The following is a 16,138-nucleotide window of genomic DNA, read 5'->3' on the forward strand; positions in this document are numbered from 1 at the left end:
CCGGATGTGGATCTGTTTGCGTCTCGTCTCAACAACAAGGTGGAAAGGTTTGTGGCACGAACGCGCGACCCTCTGGCAGACGCCTCGGATGTGTTGGTGGTGCCTTGGCATCAGTATTGGCTGATTTATGCCTTTCCCCCGATTCAGTTGTTGTCCACATTCCTCCACAGGTTGGTCTCGGAACCAAGGTTGGTGATTCTGGTGGCCCCAGACTTGCCGCGTCGGTCTTAGTACGCGGACATCAGGCAAATGGTCGTGGAGCCTCCCTGGCGGCTCCCGCTAAGAGACGATCTTCTGTCTCAAGGGCCGATCTTACATCCTGCTTTACAGTCTCTGGCTTTGATGGCGTGGCTGTTAAAAGCCAGGTCTTGAGAGACAGAGGTCTCTTGTCAGCGGTCATTCCCACCTTGCTCAAGGCCAGGAAGGCCTCCTCTGGTAAGATTTATTATCGCACCTAGAAGGCTTATTTCGCCTGGTGTGAGTCACAGGGGCTCCATCCCCGCTCCTTTTCGGTGGCGAGAGTGTTGGCTTTCCGGCAAACCAGTGTGGAGCAGCGTCTTGTGCTGACCACTATTAAGGGCCAGTTGTCTGCGCTGGCCATTCTGTTTCAACGCCCCTTGGCGTCACATTCCTTGATCCGCACCTTTGTTCAAGGGGTCATCTGGCTCCCCCTAGGAGGGCACCCTTGCCCCCTTGGGACCTAAATTTGGTTCTGTCCGTTTTGCAACGTCCTCCCTTTGAGAACATCCGGGAGATTCCTCTGCCGGTGCTGTCCTGGAAAATTGCCTTTCTGGTGGAGATCACATCTGCTCGCAGGGTGTCGGAGTTGGCAGCCTTGTCCTGCCGCTCCCCCTACCTGGTTGTTCATAAGGATAAAGTGGTCTTGCGACCTCATCAGTCTTTTCTTCTGAAGGTGGTTACGGACTTCCACCTCAATTAGGACATTGTCTTGCCTTCACTGTGTGCGAAGCCTAAGCATCCTAAGGAGTTTGCTTTGCATTCCTTGGATGTGGTCCGGGTGATCAGGGTCTACCTGTCGTCTACTGATTCCTTCAGGAAGTCGGATAGTCTTTTTGTCCTTCCCGAGGGACCTCGGAAGGGTACGGCTGATGCTGCGGCAACCATTTCTACATGGATCAGACAGACGATTGTGCAGGCCTATTCGATTAGGTTCCGCCTTTCTCTGTCACAGCGCACTCTACCAGAGCGATTAGTGCATCTTGGGCCTTCCGCCATCAGGCGTCTGTGACTCAGGTGTGCAAAGCGGCGACCTGGTCGTCCGTGCATACCATTACTAAGTTCTACAAACTTGATGTGTTGGCATCAGTAGATGCCTCTTTTGGCTGCAAAGTTTTGAGTGCGGCAGTGCCTTAAGGGAGACAGGGTTGTTTTTTACCTGTCTCCTCCTGTTGGGGTTTCTTTCTCGGTTTTGTTTTTCCTGGGTTTCGCTCCTGTTGAGCTTTCTTGTTGCCCAGTGATTCCTTTCTGGATCAGAAAAGATTATTTTCTCTGACCTGGGTGCTGCGTTGCCTTTTAGACAGTTACGTTTTCCCACCCCTCACATCTACACTGCTTTAGGACGTCCCAGATGTGCAGATTGAATGAGTGGGCGGCGACTGTCAGAGGACGTAAGAGAAAATAGAATTTTTGTAAGAACTTGCCGTAAAATTCTTTTCTCTGAGTCCTCTGATGGTCGCCGCCCCCCACCCCTCTTTTGGGGTTCATGGATCTCTATACTGCTTGCTACCAAACTGAATTGGGAATTAAGCTATCTGGGGGTATTGACCAGAGGGACAGCCCCCTGTAGGTGTGTCTTTACAAAGGTTTTGTGAATATTCTAAAAAAATCTTCTGCCTAGCTTACTCCTGTGGAGAAGGCCAATACCCAGACGTGCAGATTGAATGAGTGGGTGGCGGCTGTCAGAGGACTCAGAGAAAAGAATTTTACGGTAAGTTCTTACAAAAATTCTATTTTTTTTTTTTTTTTTCATTTCGGGTCATTTTACACTGCAGCGTCTGTTAAATAAGAGAGCAGCCAGAGTGATTCAGCGCTCTGGCTGGTTAAGGGGCAGTGCGGTGCGTGATTTAACGCACACCGCACTGTTTTTTTTTTTTTTTTGTACCAGCTTTATTTGAAGTGTACAAAACGTACACTTCACTGCAATGGCGGGTGGTGCAGTGCGCTGCCTGACAATGCATTGCGATTCAAAATGCAGCATGTGTGCTTTTTTTCACAGCACTCTGCAGCGAAGCGCTAGGCTGCATTGCAGTGTGAATTGGACACACAAACAATTGTTTCCTGTGTGCCTCTGTGGTGACAGACATTTTACCATGTAGGTAAAACCTGTCACTGCACATAGTATGAATTGGCTCTTACAGGTTTCAGAGTTTTTAAAAGACCCCTAAACCATTTTATTTTTCTGACAGAACATGACTGGTAAGAATAAAAAGATGGTGCTACTGATTTTGTAGGAGAGGTGGGCAGATGACCTCAGGATCCCCACCTCGGCCAATTAGGGGAAGCCTGGTATTCATCGATAAAAACACAAGGCTTTCTCTAAATGGCTGAGAAGCACTCATCTTGACTCAATTTGGTTTCAGCAGCAGACTAGAAGTCTCCTGAGATGCTGCTAGAACACAGCGCTTTATACCGATGATACAGCACTGACAGCAGGATCATCATACTAAAGGAAATGGTTTGTTTGGGCCAGCTTGGCTAAAACAATCTAAAGTCATAGAAAACCTGTAAATTGTAGGCCAACTGCCCCCTTGCCCTTCCCATCCCTTGAAAATTGCCCACATTTTAATCTGCCAGCAGCCTTGTCTCTTAGGTGGCTTTTCACTCCTCTAAAATTACACACTGCAGCTTACTGCACACGTGTGCCTCTCCACAGAGCCCAATAATTAAGAAGTTTTCTTGCAAGGCTACAACTATAGGACTTTTGGGTCTATGATAAAAAGCCTATATGTGCAGCACGCTGTACCTGCTAAAGCCAGTGCAGGAATTTTTACACCTGTTGATATTTGTAGAATAGGGGCACAAGGCAGACAGTTGGCAAGGATTCTTTTTCTTTTAAACGACTTAAAGCCGTATTAAACCCAAAAGCAAGCATTTATTATATTGTAGCTTACCAATTGTTGGATATAGTGGCTGCATTGGTTTTTTTTTTTTTTTTGTAGGCAGAACAGGCTGTGCTGTAGATATAACAAAATATTGACATAAACCATTTTATCACCCACAATGTTGTCTTTTATTTATGTAAAACCTTTTATCCCAAAAGGAACAAAACTACTTATAAAGTATTAGCTGGAGTTTGACTTCAATTTGTTTAGAAACCGAGAGATTGCTTCCTCTCTGCATGTGCATGCCTTAAACCTGAAAGCAGGCAGTGACATATGGGTACGTTGCTTTGCCTTGCGGGATGCCCGTCCGCAGTACATTGAAACCTGTTCAAGAAATCTGAACAAAGCTTATCCCTCTATATATGTGCTTGTCTCAGTTAAGAGCACTAAGAGGTTGATTTACCAAATCTGGAGAGTGAAAAATCTGGTGAAGCTGTGCATGGTAGCCAATCAGCCTCTAACTTCAGCTTGTTTAATTAAAGCTAAACTTCTTTCTTTTCACTAGAACTAAATTGAATGATCAATCCCAGCATAGATCCTACCTCTATACCATGTTACTTTGTTGTCTGCAGATCTCCTGATATTCTGGGTTTAGTTGTGGCTTTGCACCATGTAAAACTCTATAGCCTATTGTAGACTGTGTCCCATCCACAGCCACATCCTGCAGTGACCAGTCTAAAACACACCCCTCTGTAGTCTTTTAGACTCTGCAAATGATGCAACTTCCTTCACAGCTCTGATGGTGGGTGGGATTAAAAACATCCTAATTAGCATCCAGTCCCATTCAGTTACACATACAGGACAGCCTACTGGGAAAGCTAGCTATGCTGATTCTGGGGGGGGGTTGACTAGATAGCTGTGGTTCACACTAGCACCACACGAAAGTCATGTAACTTCCAGAAATACAATCATTTCTGTGCAACTTTGATGGACTTGTTTTCTTTCTTTTTTTTCTCACCTCTCCCCTCTCTGGTCATTCTTGCTGCCTAAAAACTTCCTTCCAAACACATTTCATTCAGATCTCGGTGTACCAAAAATGCATGTTCCCACTCAGGGCTTCTTGCCTGTTTGTTTTTAAAGTGTATAAGTGCACTTAAATGGGCCGCCCTGCATGCGACAAATGCCCCTAAGTAGTACTCGAACATGCACAGAAAGTGTGTGTTTTTTTTCTTGCAGATTGCCCTGTGTTTGGAAACACGCAGCCGTAAATGCAAGCACGGCTCAAATTGCTACTGGATTTTGAAAAGCATGTCATGGTGTGCATTTTCTTGTAGGTTGCCATGAGTTTGGAAACATGCGAATGAGAACGTAGCCTAAATGATGATGAAAGTGCAACGGCAAAGGCGCACATTTTAGAAATGGACAGCAAAGCAAGTCTTTTCTTTGCAGGTTGCTATGTATTCTTAAACACGCAGATGCAAACCCAGCCTAAATGGCACCGTGAGAGCAACGCGCGTTTGGGCATAGCCATGTGTTTTTTGTGCAAGCATGCGTGAGTACCCTCTAAGCCAGTGATTGTGCAACTTGGCACCCCAGATTTTCTGGAACTACATTTCCCATGATGCTCAGTGTAGTTGAGCATTATGGAAAATATAGTTCCGAAACATTTGGGGTGCCAAGGTTCGCCATCGCTGCTCTAAGCAAGCTGCAGTGGGCTAAGAGGTGTGCAGTGGGTGTGCAAAACCATTGCACACAGATTAGAACATGTTTGTTATTTTTAACAAACATGTTTCCAGTAGACAAATACCCCTATTTTAAAGAAAAAGGAAAGCGGAGGCTGTGACATGTAGCATGTTTACTATGGCTGGTTCTGCATTGCGGCCAGTCTTTGCCTCAGCCTTGGTGTCTCAGACCCTAACTGAATGGGCCAAGCTTTTGCGACAGGGTCTGGAAATGAGCAGGTTCCTGCTGCTTATATTGATTTAGCAGACCAGTTGGTCCATGGTCTGCAGTTTATTTGTGATGCAGCACCTGTACTGTCCAAGCTTTCAGCGATGGTGATTAGGTGCGTGCTGTGGCTTAAGGATTGATCTGCAGACCAATTTTCCAAGAAAGCTCTCATTGATCTGCCCTTTCAAGGCGATCACCTGTTTGGGGCTACCCTGAATGACATCATTAAGGGTATCACGGGGGGGCAAGAGTACCTTCCTGCACATACCAGGAAAGGGAGGGTGTCTTGTCGTAGACAGGGGTCCTCCTTCTCAGCCCATAGAAAATAATTTTGTGCTTCTGGGATGTAGAATAAGGGAAATGGATCTTTCAAATCCTCCCCAGGAGGTTCCAAGCAATTTTGGTCTGGTAAACCTAGAGCTAGCTTCTCCGGACCCGCAGACAAGACCCCTTCAGCTAAAAGATCTGCCCTCACCAATTATTGGGGTGGGGGACATCATTGCTGGTTTCCGGCCCCGTGGACTTTTTGAGCGTCAATGAGACCAACGAAATGTCATTTTGCGGGTACCCAGAAAGCGGGACAAAGTTTGTTCTTTTTGGGTTTTTTAGGTCCTGGGTCTCCTTGTGCAGATTTAATTCCTGCACAGGTTCAGGTAATGTCCAAACTACCTAAGGGTCCCCCCTATCCCTGTCCCAGGGAATTGATTTCCCTAGGTCTGATTCTAATTCTGACCAGGGTGGTGCTTCCTCTGGACAAACTTTAGAAACCACAGGCTGTGATTCACCGGCTACTGTCACGCAGACAGTTCTCTCTCCCAATTTGCATACAAGTTGGTATCCACCTTCAAGACCGTTCTGTTTGCAGTCCTACATGCAGCTCCTTTAGCAGGTTTGGCTCCAAAGGAGGATACCGAGGTTCATGGCAAGGTCACAGGGTTCCTCTGGGAGAAGCCGCAGGCGTCCAAGGGCTATGGTAAGGCCAGTATCATTCTCGGCTCAGGCTTCTTCCGTGGTCCCTGCGAGGAATCTAGAGCGAGGAGCTTCCAATCATTCTGGTGGCCGTAAACGTCCCTTTGGGGCTTCCTCTCAGAGAAGACCAGTTGTCCCAAGGGATGATCTGGAATCCAGCTTTTACAGTCGCTGGTTTTAATGGCTTAGCTATTGAAAGGCAGGTACTGAGGAATAGAGGTTTGTCTGGATCAGTAATCCCTACTATGGTGAAGGCGAGGAAGTTGTCTTCCAGCAAGATATACCATCATATGTCAAAAGCTTGCATTTCTTGGTGGGAGTCGATTGACACTCATTCTCGATCCTTTTCTGTGGCTCGGATCTTAACCTTTCTTCAAGGGGGCGTTGAGCAGAATTTGGCCTTCAAGGGCCAGGTGTCTGCCTTGGCAATCTTCTTCCAGCGACCCCTTACCACGCACTCTATAGTTCGTACCTTCATTCAGGGAGTTTGACATGTGGCTCCACCTGTACGATCTTTTTTGCTGCCATGGGATTTAAATTTAGTTCTACCGGTTCTCCAGAAACCTCCCATTTGAGAATATTCGGGAGATTTCCTTGCCTGCATTATCCCAGAAGGTGGCATTCTTGGCGGCTAATGCCTCGGCTTGCAGGGTTTCAGAGTTGGCGTCAAAGTCCTGCCGCAGTCCCTATTTAGTGGTTCATGGGGATGAAGTGGTTCTTCGTCCCTGTCCATCATTCCTGCCCAAAGTTGTCTCTGACTTCCATTTGAATGAGGACATTGATGAACCGGCCTAAGACACCAGGAAGGCAATACAGACAGATAGTGACTCAAGCCTAATTCTTTTAAAGGTCCGGTTCCTCCTTTCCCTGTCACGGCGCATTCTACTCGGGCGCTGAGTACTTCTTGGGCTTCCATCATCAAGCATCAATATCGTAAGTTTGCAAGACAGCCACTTAGTCATTGGGGCAGACCGTCAAAAAATTCTACAAAGTAGATACTTTGGCATCTGCAGATGCTTCTCTTAGCTGCAAAGTTTTGCAGGCTGCTGTTTTAGGGGCTGTTCCCTCTTGGGGGGGTGTTTTTCTTTAAATTTGTGTTTTTCAGATGGGGCTCCTGTGTCCTGGTTAGGCTCTTGTGTTTTAGCCTTGGGTTATTTTCCCCACCCCTCATTTTCCTTTTGGCACTGCTTTTGGACTTCCCAGTAGTTATGATCCAAGAAGCGCTGTGTCAGTCGATGAACGAAAGAAAATGGGATTTTTGTACTTACCGTAAAATCTGTGAGGACACAGCACCCACCCCTCTATGGAGTTCTGATACTTCTAATACTGCTTGCTACTAAATTGATTACCTAGAGCAAAGAGTGGTGTTATATACCAGCTAAGGATGGCCCATTGGCGTAGCCAGATGTTTATTTGTTCTGCCTAGTCCTACTCCTAGGCAAAATAACCCAGTAGTTATGATATAAGGAGCGTTGTGTCCGCCAATTATATTCCGAGATATGGTAAGTACAAAAATCCCATATTTTTTTTTTTTTATAAAAATGTTATCCTAAAAAGGAATGTAAAAGTAATTTAGTTAAGCTAATTAGTGACACAAATATAGTCAAGTTAGTTAAGACCTACTGAAAAGGGTTAGTGTGAGTGGTGTCCTTGACCAAACGTGAGTTTTGGAAGGCAAAACAGGACAGGGCCACAGTTGCCTTTTGCAGAAAAGGTTGAGATTTACCTAAAAAATCTTTCTGCTTATATGTCCCTGGGTTTATTGACCATTTTGATGTGTAGTTTTCACGTATACACACTGCTTACATTTTTAATTGAATACAAATTTTAAATTGTTTGAGTTTATGACACATTTAGTTACCATTGGTATACATTGCTTGATAATAACATTTTGTGGCTGCAACTACTTTTTTTTTTTTTTTTTTTTTTTGTGCTTTTATGTTAAATTTAGTCTAGCTGGCAGTGAGTTCTTGTTTTTCATTTGTATTACAAACTTGCAAAGTTAGTGTGTATCTAATGTTACGTTTTTGAATAGCATATAGAATGGTTAAAACTAGGGATGCACCGAAATGAAAATTCTGGGCCGAAACCAAAAATGCAGGCTGCCCTTGGCCGAAAAGCGAAACCGAAAATGACTTTTTCCCCCAAATAATTTTAAAATAGATAGAACAGGGGCATACACCAAAAACAGGCAGGCGTACACTTGTAGCTGCCACCCTGTTGCAGTATAGTGGTTAATTTAATTACCAATGGTATTTGTATTATGCAGCATGAGGGGGTTAATGTATTGCCACTGCTGGGCACTGATGAATTAGTGACCGACCAGTATCAGTGTTAATTAACACTGGTTGCACTGCTACTGGTTGCACTAATGCAGCACAAAGGGGTTAATTAACTGCCACTGGTCAGTCACTAATTCATCAGTGACCAGCAGTGGCAATACATTAACCCCCTCATACTGCATAATACTAATACCATTGGTAAGCTCGCCTCAGCGTCCCTCCCCCCCCTTGCCTCAGCGTCCCTCCCCCCCTGCCTCAGCGTCCCTCCCCCCCCCCCTGCCTCAGCGTCCCTCCCCCCCCCCCCTGCCTCAGCGTCCCTCCCCCCCCCTGCCTCAGCGTCCCTCCCCCCCCTGCCTCAGCGTCCCTCCCCCCCCTGCCTCAGCGTCCCTCCCCCCCCTGCCTCAGCGTCCCTTCCCCCCTGCCTCAGCGTCCCTCACAATCCCAATGCAATCTCCTTACTCTCAGCTCCAGTCCTCCTGTGTCCTTCCTTTCAAAAGACCCGCCTCTGGCCGGCGGCCCGCCTCCCGGTGATGTCACTACTACTAAGATCTGTGCATGAATGAACTAACACGGCAGGCGGGCAGGCGAGCGGTCGCTAATAGCTATAACTATGTGAGCGCTTCAATTCCCTGTCAGCGGAGATACATGCCTGACAGGGAAGTGAAGCGCTCACATAGTTACAGCTATTAGCGGCCGCTCGCCCGTTTGCCCGCCCGGTGTGTTCATTCATGCACAGATTGTAGTAGTAGTGACATAACCGGGAGGCGGGCCGCTGACCAGAGGCGGGTTTTTTGAAACCTGCGCTGCGCCCGCAACGACCATCTTTAGTATCGGCATATTTAGCCCATTTTCGGCCGAAATGGTATTAACCCATTTTCGGCTGAAAATTTCGGTGGCCGAAATTTGGGTGCAGAACTTGTTAAAACATCTGCTAGTTTTTTTCCTGTAGCGTCCCTTTGGGAAGATTTACCTTAATTTCCTGTTTGGAGACAGCAGTTAGAGAAAACTCTTTAAGATAGTTATTACCCAAGCACGTTTCCCTGTTGGAGGACTTCCCCTTGCCTCCTTTACAGTGTACAACCATAATAGATTAAAGTCATTGGTTACTTTCCCCAGTGAAACAGAAAACTAAAAAAAACCTGCCAGAGATTTTATTTATTCCCTACTACTCAATACAAACAGGCTTCTGCCACTCCAGCTCCCTCACATTTCTGTTTCAGCAGAAGTTTATTCATTAAAGAGAACAGGGACTTTCAGAAACGTAAATAATTTTAGATGTATTCATTTTTTTTTTACTTTATAAGATAAACATTCAAATACCTCATGACTGTCTTTACTGCCTTTTCAGTGTTGATTTCTTATATTTTTCATGCAGAGGGGAAGAGCACATCAGCAAATAGTGGTTCGACAGCTGCTCTCAAGATGCAAACTCTTACTGGCATGGCATCAAAAACCAGCTCCACAACTGTACAAAAAAGACAAGCACATATACCATCACTAAAGGTATATTGACTTTAGTAGAGTTAAGTGTGCTGCATTTTATTTGAATTTCTCAGTCTGTTACATAGTTACATAGAAGTGAGGTTGAAAAAAGACATCAGTCCATCCAGTTCAACCTATGATGTGTGTGTGTGTGTTTGCTGTTAACCGTACATTGTATACCCCTGTATGCTGTGGTCTTTAAGGTGACCATCTAATAGTTTTTTGAAACTATCAATGCTCCCTGCTGATACCACTGTTTGCGGAAGAGAATTCCACATCCTTACTGCTCTCACAGTGAAGAACCCCCTGCGTATTTTAAGGTTAAACCGCCTTTCCTCTAGTTTTAGTGAGTGGCCACGTGTCTTATTGTATTTCCTTTCTCTGAATAGGTTTTTCCATATGCTAGGGTTGCCAGTACAATATTTGTACATTGATATCATATCCCCCCTCAATCGTCTCTTCTCCAGAGAGAATAAGTTCAGTGCTTGTAGTCTTTCCTCCTAGCTGAGGTCCTCCATTCCCCTAATTATTTTTGTTGCCCTTCTCTGGACTTTTTCCAGTTCCAGCACATCCTTCCTGAGGACCGGTGCCCAGAACTGGACAGCATACTCCAGATGTGGCCGGACCAGAGTCTTGTAGAGTGGGAGAATAATCTCTTTATTTCTGGAGTGAATCCCCTTTTTTATACATCCCAGTATTCTGTCGGCTTTGCTTGCAGCGGCTTGGCATTGCATGCCACTGCCAAGCCTGTTGTCTACCAGTACCCCCAGGTCCTTTTCCATCCTAGACTCGCCCAGAGGTTCCCCCCCTAGTGAGTAGCTTGGTTTCTGGCACCCAGGTGCATTACTTTACATTTTTCAACAATAAACCTCATCTGCCATGTAGTTGCCCACCCAATAATTTTGTTCAGGTCCGCTTGTAAGGTTTCCACATCCTGCCCAGAAGATATTGGCCTGCTTAGTTTAGTATCATCCGCAAATACTGAGATTTTACTCGATATCCCCTCCTCTAGATCATTTATGAATAAATTAAACAGGATTGGCCCCAGGACAGAACCCTGGGGGACCCCGCTTTCCACACCCGCCCAATCTGAGTACTCCCCATTAATCACCTCCCCTGGAGCCAGTTCTCTATCCAGGTACTCGCCTTATGGTCCATACCTACCTTCCTTAGTTTGAACAGTAAGCGTTTGTGGGGAACGGTGTCAAAGGCCTTTGCGAAGTCCAGGTACACCACATCCACAGGCTTACCTTTATCTAGGTGGCAGCTCACTTCATCATAGAAGGTTAATAGATTGGTTTGGCAAGAACGATTTTTCATGAATCCATGCTGATTACTACTAATACCATTTTCATTACTAAAGTCTTGTATGTGGTCCCTCAACATCCCCTCCAAAATCTTGCAGACTACTGATGTTAGGCTGACCGGCCTATAGTTACCCGGGATATATCTTGGCCCCTTTTTAAATATTGGTACCACGTTGGCTTTTTTCCAATCAGCTGGCAGCATACCCGTCTGTAAACTATCCTTAAAGATCAAGAATAATGGTCTGGCAATCACCTGGCTGAGCTCTTTTTTTTTTAATTCTTTATTGAAAAGAAACATACAAGCATACCATAAACCAACAGTAGGTTCAGCATAGGGACCAGCATAGGGATTCGGCGGCTACCATGTATAGGTGCAACAAGTCTTTGTGCAAAACCTGTGCATATGTAAAACATGGTAAAAAATCATTTCATACACATAACAAAACATACAACCTCGCTGATTTTTTCAATTGTTCATCTGATTTCGTAATCTATTGCCTCAGTTGTCCTTGCAACCTCCTCTATGTAGGACGCACGATCCGTCCCCTTCGACAAAGATTTGGGGAACACAGGAGAAAAATAGAGGAAGGAAAAGACAAACATAGCGTCCCCCGCCACTTTCTCAGACACCATGACAAATCTACCTCAAATCTTGAGGTATGGATCATTGAGCAAATATCAAAAGACCTTCCGGAAGCCGAAAGATTTCACAAACTGTGCGAACATGAAACGTTTTGGATCTATTTCCTCAATACACTTTCGCCCAATGGGATGAACGAAGAATTGGATGTATCCACCATTCTTTAATTAGTCCCCTCTAGGGTTCACTTTAGGTAATCCATACAGTGCTAATTTTTATTTATTCATTCATTTATTTTTTCCCACCCCCCTTCCTACCCTTCCTGCCGCCAACAATTCCTCATCCACTCACTGTCTAGCATTTATCCCTTGTCTCCACCGAATGATTATACATTCCATATTCATACCTCTTTCAGGTCGATATTCATCATTGTTCCCATTCCATCCATCTCATTGCATTAGTATCCATTTCCTAATTTTATACATACATGTATCAATATATACTATAAGAATTTTACATTATCACATACAAATATAATATTTTTTTTTTTTTTTTTTTATATATATATTTTTTTATTGTATATTTAGTCTCAGTTAATGATATGCTTACATCATATACAATTCTTTATTTATTTTGTTTACATTTATTTTTATTTTTAATTTCCCATTTTTGATTTTTATTTCTATTTTAATTTCATTTTTATATTTTATTTTTATTTTCATTAATATTTAATTTTATTTCCACATTTATCATTTCTTTCTCATTTCATCCCATGGTTTTTTTTTTTTTTTTTTTCCCCCTCTAATTTTCCTCTCATTGTCTATGGCATTATTCTCTTTATGCATCGTATCACATGTATATTATTGTTTATTTTTATTTCTTACTGGTTTGACCTCTAGAGGGACCCTTGTTCCTCATACAGCCATAACGTAGAGTTATGTTTACTTTGATAGTAATTTAATAACTTCACCACCAGAGGGCATTGTTCCTCATACAGCTATAATGTAGAGTCATGTTTACTTTGAAAGTAGTTTTATAACTTCACCACCAGAGGGCATTGTCCCGCAACACATAAATTGGTCCTTCTCTTTCCCTTTTACATTTGACTTTGAAAAAGGAGCGCGCGCTGGTTTCCCACCACAGTGCGCATGCTCGGAAACGCGTCAGTCATTACGCCGGAAGATCCTGTGGACAAGCATCACAGCCACTGTGCGGCCCAAGCCTCCATCTCACTGCGGTTTCACCCTGCTGTCCAAGCCTCCATCTCACTGCTGTGACACCCTCCACTTCCTGCTGGACAGGAAGAGGAAGAGAGGAGATGATTACAGACCCACAGTGATGACTCCAAGCCCCAGCCTCCACATGGACACCGGAAGGACCCATCTTGTCTGCTTATACTTACTTTGATGTAAGTTTTTATTACTTGTTTGCCATATTAAATCGCAGTCTTATCTCAGAGGCGCCTGTTTTTCTCTTTTATTCGGCGGCTACTAGCATAATGGATGAGATCAATCGCCTTAGCGGTATTGTCCCGGGCCTCACGGGCAGTAACAAAACCCACTTGATCATCATGGATCAAACGTGGGAGCAAGGGGGCCAATCTAGAAGCCAGGATTTTGGTGAAGAGTTTCAGGTCGATATTTAGAAGAGAAATCTGTCTGTAGCTCGCACATAGCAGTGGGTCTTTGCCCTCTTTGGCTAAGACTGTAATATGAGCGCGCAGGGAATCCACCGGAAAGGCTGCCGATTCGCCAGCCGCATTGTACGCAGATAAGAAATGCGAGGAGAGGACATCCTCAAAGCACTTGTAGTACGCAAGGGTGTATCCGTCTGGACCAGGTGCTTTTCCCGGCTGCATGCCCCTCAGGGCTGCAGTGAATTCACCAGGGCGCAGAGGTACGTCCAACTCTTCCACGTCCTCCGGAGAAAGGGTGGGAAGGCCGGAAGCCGAGAGATACGATCGAATATCCTGGACCCTAGCGTCACGCGACATTGGCGAGGGGTCAGAGGACAGGTTGTACAGGGAGGAATAATCTAAGCAAAAAGCCTCAGCTATGTCTGTCGTCGAATGCACCTTACGACCCGCTGAGGTGGAGAGCTCCGGGATAAATGCCCGAGATCTCTGCTGTCGTAGAGCCCTGGCCAGCAGTTTCCCACACTTATCCCCGTGCTCATAAAAAGCCCGGCGACATTTAGCCAAAGCGGCCTACGCTTGGAAGAGGACCAGATCACGGAGCTGATCGCAAAGAACAATGAGCTCCTGAAGAACAGCAATTGCCTGTGACCGTTTGTGAACCATCTCCAGTTTGCCAATTTTTGCCAGAAGGTCTGACATTTGGGCAATTCTTTCCTTCTTTCTCCGCGACCCGAGCTTGATCAAGACCCCGCGCATATAACTCTTATGGGCCTCCCAGATCATCAAGGGTGAGCCATCTGTCGTGGCATTGGAGGCGAAGAAGTTCCGCAACTCCGTACCAAGTTCCCCCAGAATAGCAGGATCCTGGAGAAGGGTATCGTTAAGCCTCCATTGCCATTGCGACAACTCAGGGGATCGCAGGTCTAAATCGAGGAGAACGGGGGCATGGTCTGAAATGGTAATAGAGCCAATAGAGGCAGCAGAGACTCTGGTCAGCAAGGACTGTGGCAATAGGAAAAAATCAATACGCGAATATGAGTCATGTGGGGAGGAGAAGAAAGTATAATCCCTATCCCCGGGATGAAGAACACGCCACGGATCCACCAGGCGAAAAGCATGAATCAACTGTTTGAAGCGGCGTAGAGCAGCATAGGACAGCTGGGAGGATCCCCTAGAGGTGTCTACCATCGGGTTGAGAGCCAAATTAAAATCCCCACCCATAAGAATCTGCCCTGTAGCGAAGTCCGCCAGCTTGGAAAGCACAGAGTCCGTATTGGGCAAATATAGATTCACCAAAGTGACAGGGAGGGAACCCAACTGGCCCTTCACAAAAAGGGCCCAGCCAGACTCATCACTCCACATATCCGAGAACGTCCACGGAGTACGACAATGGATCAAGATGCTAACCCCCTTCGTCTTGGAATCAGAGGAACAGCCATGGTAAACCGTAGGAAACCGCCTGTTTCCCAATTTGGGGACCTTGCCCAGTTTGAAATGCGTTTCTTGCAGAAAACCCACATGAGCACGGAGACGAAGTTCAGACAGCACAATGGAGCGCTTCTCAGGGGTATTGAGCCCCTTTACATTCAAGGAGACCAAACGGACCGGGTCGGAACGGGGGGCGGCCATTTCCCCCCCAGCCAGCGGGTCCAGCCCACCGGCCGAAAACGTAAGACCAAGAGGAGGGAAAAAGAGGAGGAGGGAAGGAGAGGGGGGGAGAGAGGATGAAGGGAATTAGAGAAGAAGGAAAGGAAGAGGTGGAGGAGAGAGAGAGAAAGGGAAGAGGCGCAATACAAGCGCCTAACTACCAAATTCTAAGGTGCCGAAGCACAAGAGAGAATTAAATCTCAAAGGACCCAAAGGTCCAATCCACTACACCCGAAAGCAGGGCACAATGGACGGGTACCCAGGGATCACCCTACGTGGGAAACAAGGAGAGCCACCAACCGGGAGAAGGTGACCGCTCCCCGGCCCCCCAAATCGGCTATCAAATATCATACCAACATACAATATTAACCAGCAATATAATAAAATAAAAAAAAAAAAACAGTAACAGTGCAAAAATCTGAGCCCCTTAACAGGAGAGCAATCCCCCCGCCCGCGAAGAGCAAAAATAACACAGCCCCTGGAGCCCAAGGTAGAGATGGCCAAAAGCCACTTCCGCCCGCCACTAGCACGTCCCCCTCTCAATCAATAATACCTGGGGGGAGGGGGAACCACCATACCACCTCACATGCAAACCACCAAACGGGGGGGGGGGGTAAGACAGAGAGAGGGGAGGAAAGGGGGAAATAAGAGAGAAGGGGAGAGGGGGGAGGGGGGGGGGAGAAAAAAAAAGGGGGGGGGGAAAGGAGAAACATTGGCAGTGATATGGAGGGACTGAAGGGAGACTGGAAGATCACATGACCCCCCTAGCTGGTCGTGCCACAAACTCCCAGAGCGTAAAGGAAGGCAGCGCCCGATCCGAGCCTGCACATGTCACAGGCACACCCCGGCTGAGGCGCCATCGGAAGAGCAGACAAGGGGGCGGACCCTCGGGTATACCCTGAGCGAGCAGCACAGACATACAAAAAACATGCAATAATGGCAGTGCAAATGGTACAGTCAATAAAAAAAATGGAAAGGCATGTAAACAACTAATCGCCAGGCAGGTATACTAGCAACCATCTCACGGCACACTTCTCCAGGGCGCCTGTGCAGCCATCCGTAGAGGGAGCCGGCACAGCATCCCCCGGGGCATTGCGGGAGTCGTAGTCCCAGTCAGAAGAGAAGGAACGGCAGGGGCAGTAGAGCGGGGCATCCATCCAACAATGACAGGGAAACTAATCGCGGAAAGAGTCAACGGGATCTACCGGGGGGCTCGATCCGCA

The 16,138-nt window shown here is 46.2% G+C and overlaps 1 protein-coding gene across 1 annotated transcript in view; it reads left to right on the forward strand.

Moving 5' to 3' along the window:
- The window catches only part of REXO1 (RNA exonuclease 1 homolog), a 420,363-nt gene that overhangs the window by 134,680 nt on the left and 269,545 nt on the right, over window positions 1–16,138 (forward strand). Inside the window, exon 5 of the mRNA XM_082243284.1 lies at window positions 9,639–9,766. Within this exon, the coding sequence (XP_082099410.1) occupies window positions 9,639–9,766 (128 nt within the window). The remainder of the gene's footprint in view (window positions 1–9,638; window positions 9,767–16,138) is intronic.

Source organism: Pelophylax lessonae (assembly GCF_965119305.1).
Source record: "Pelophylax lessonae genome assembly, chromosome: 1".
NCBI classification, from domain to species: domain Eukaryota; kingdom Metazoa; phylum Chordata; class Amphibia; order Anura; family Ranidae; genus Pelophylax; species Pelophylax lessonae.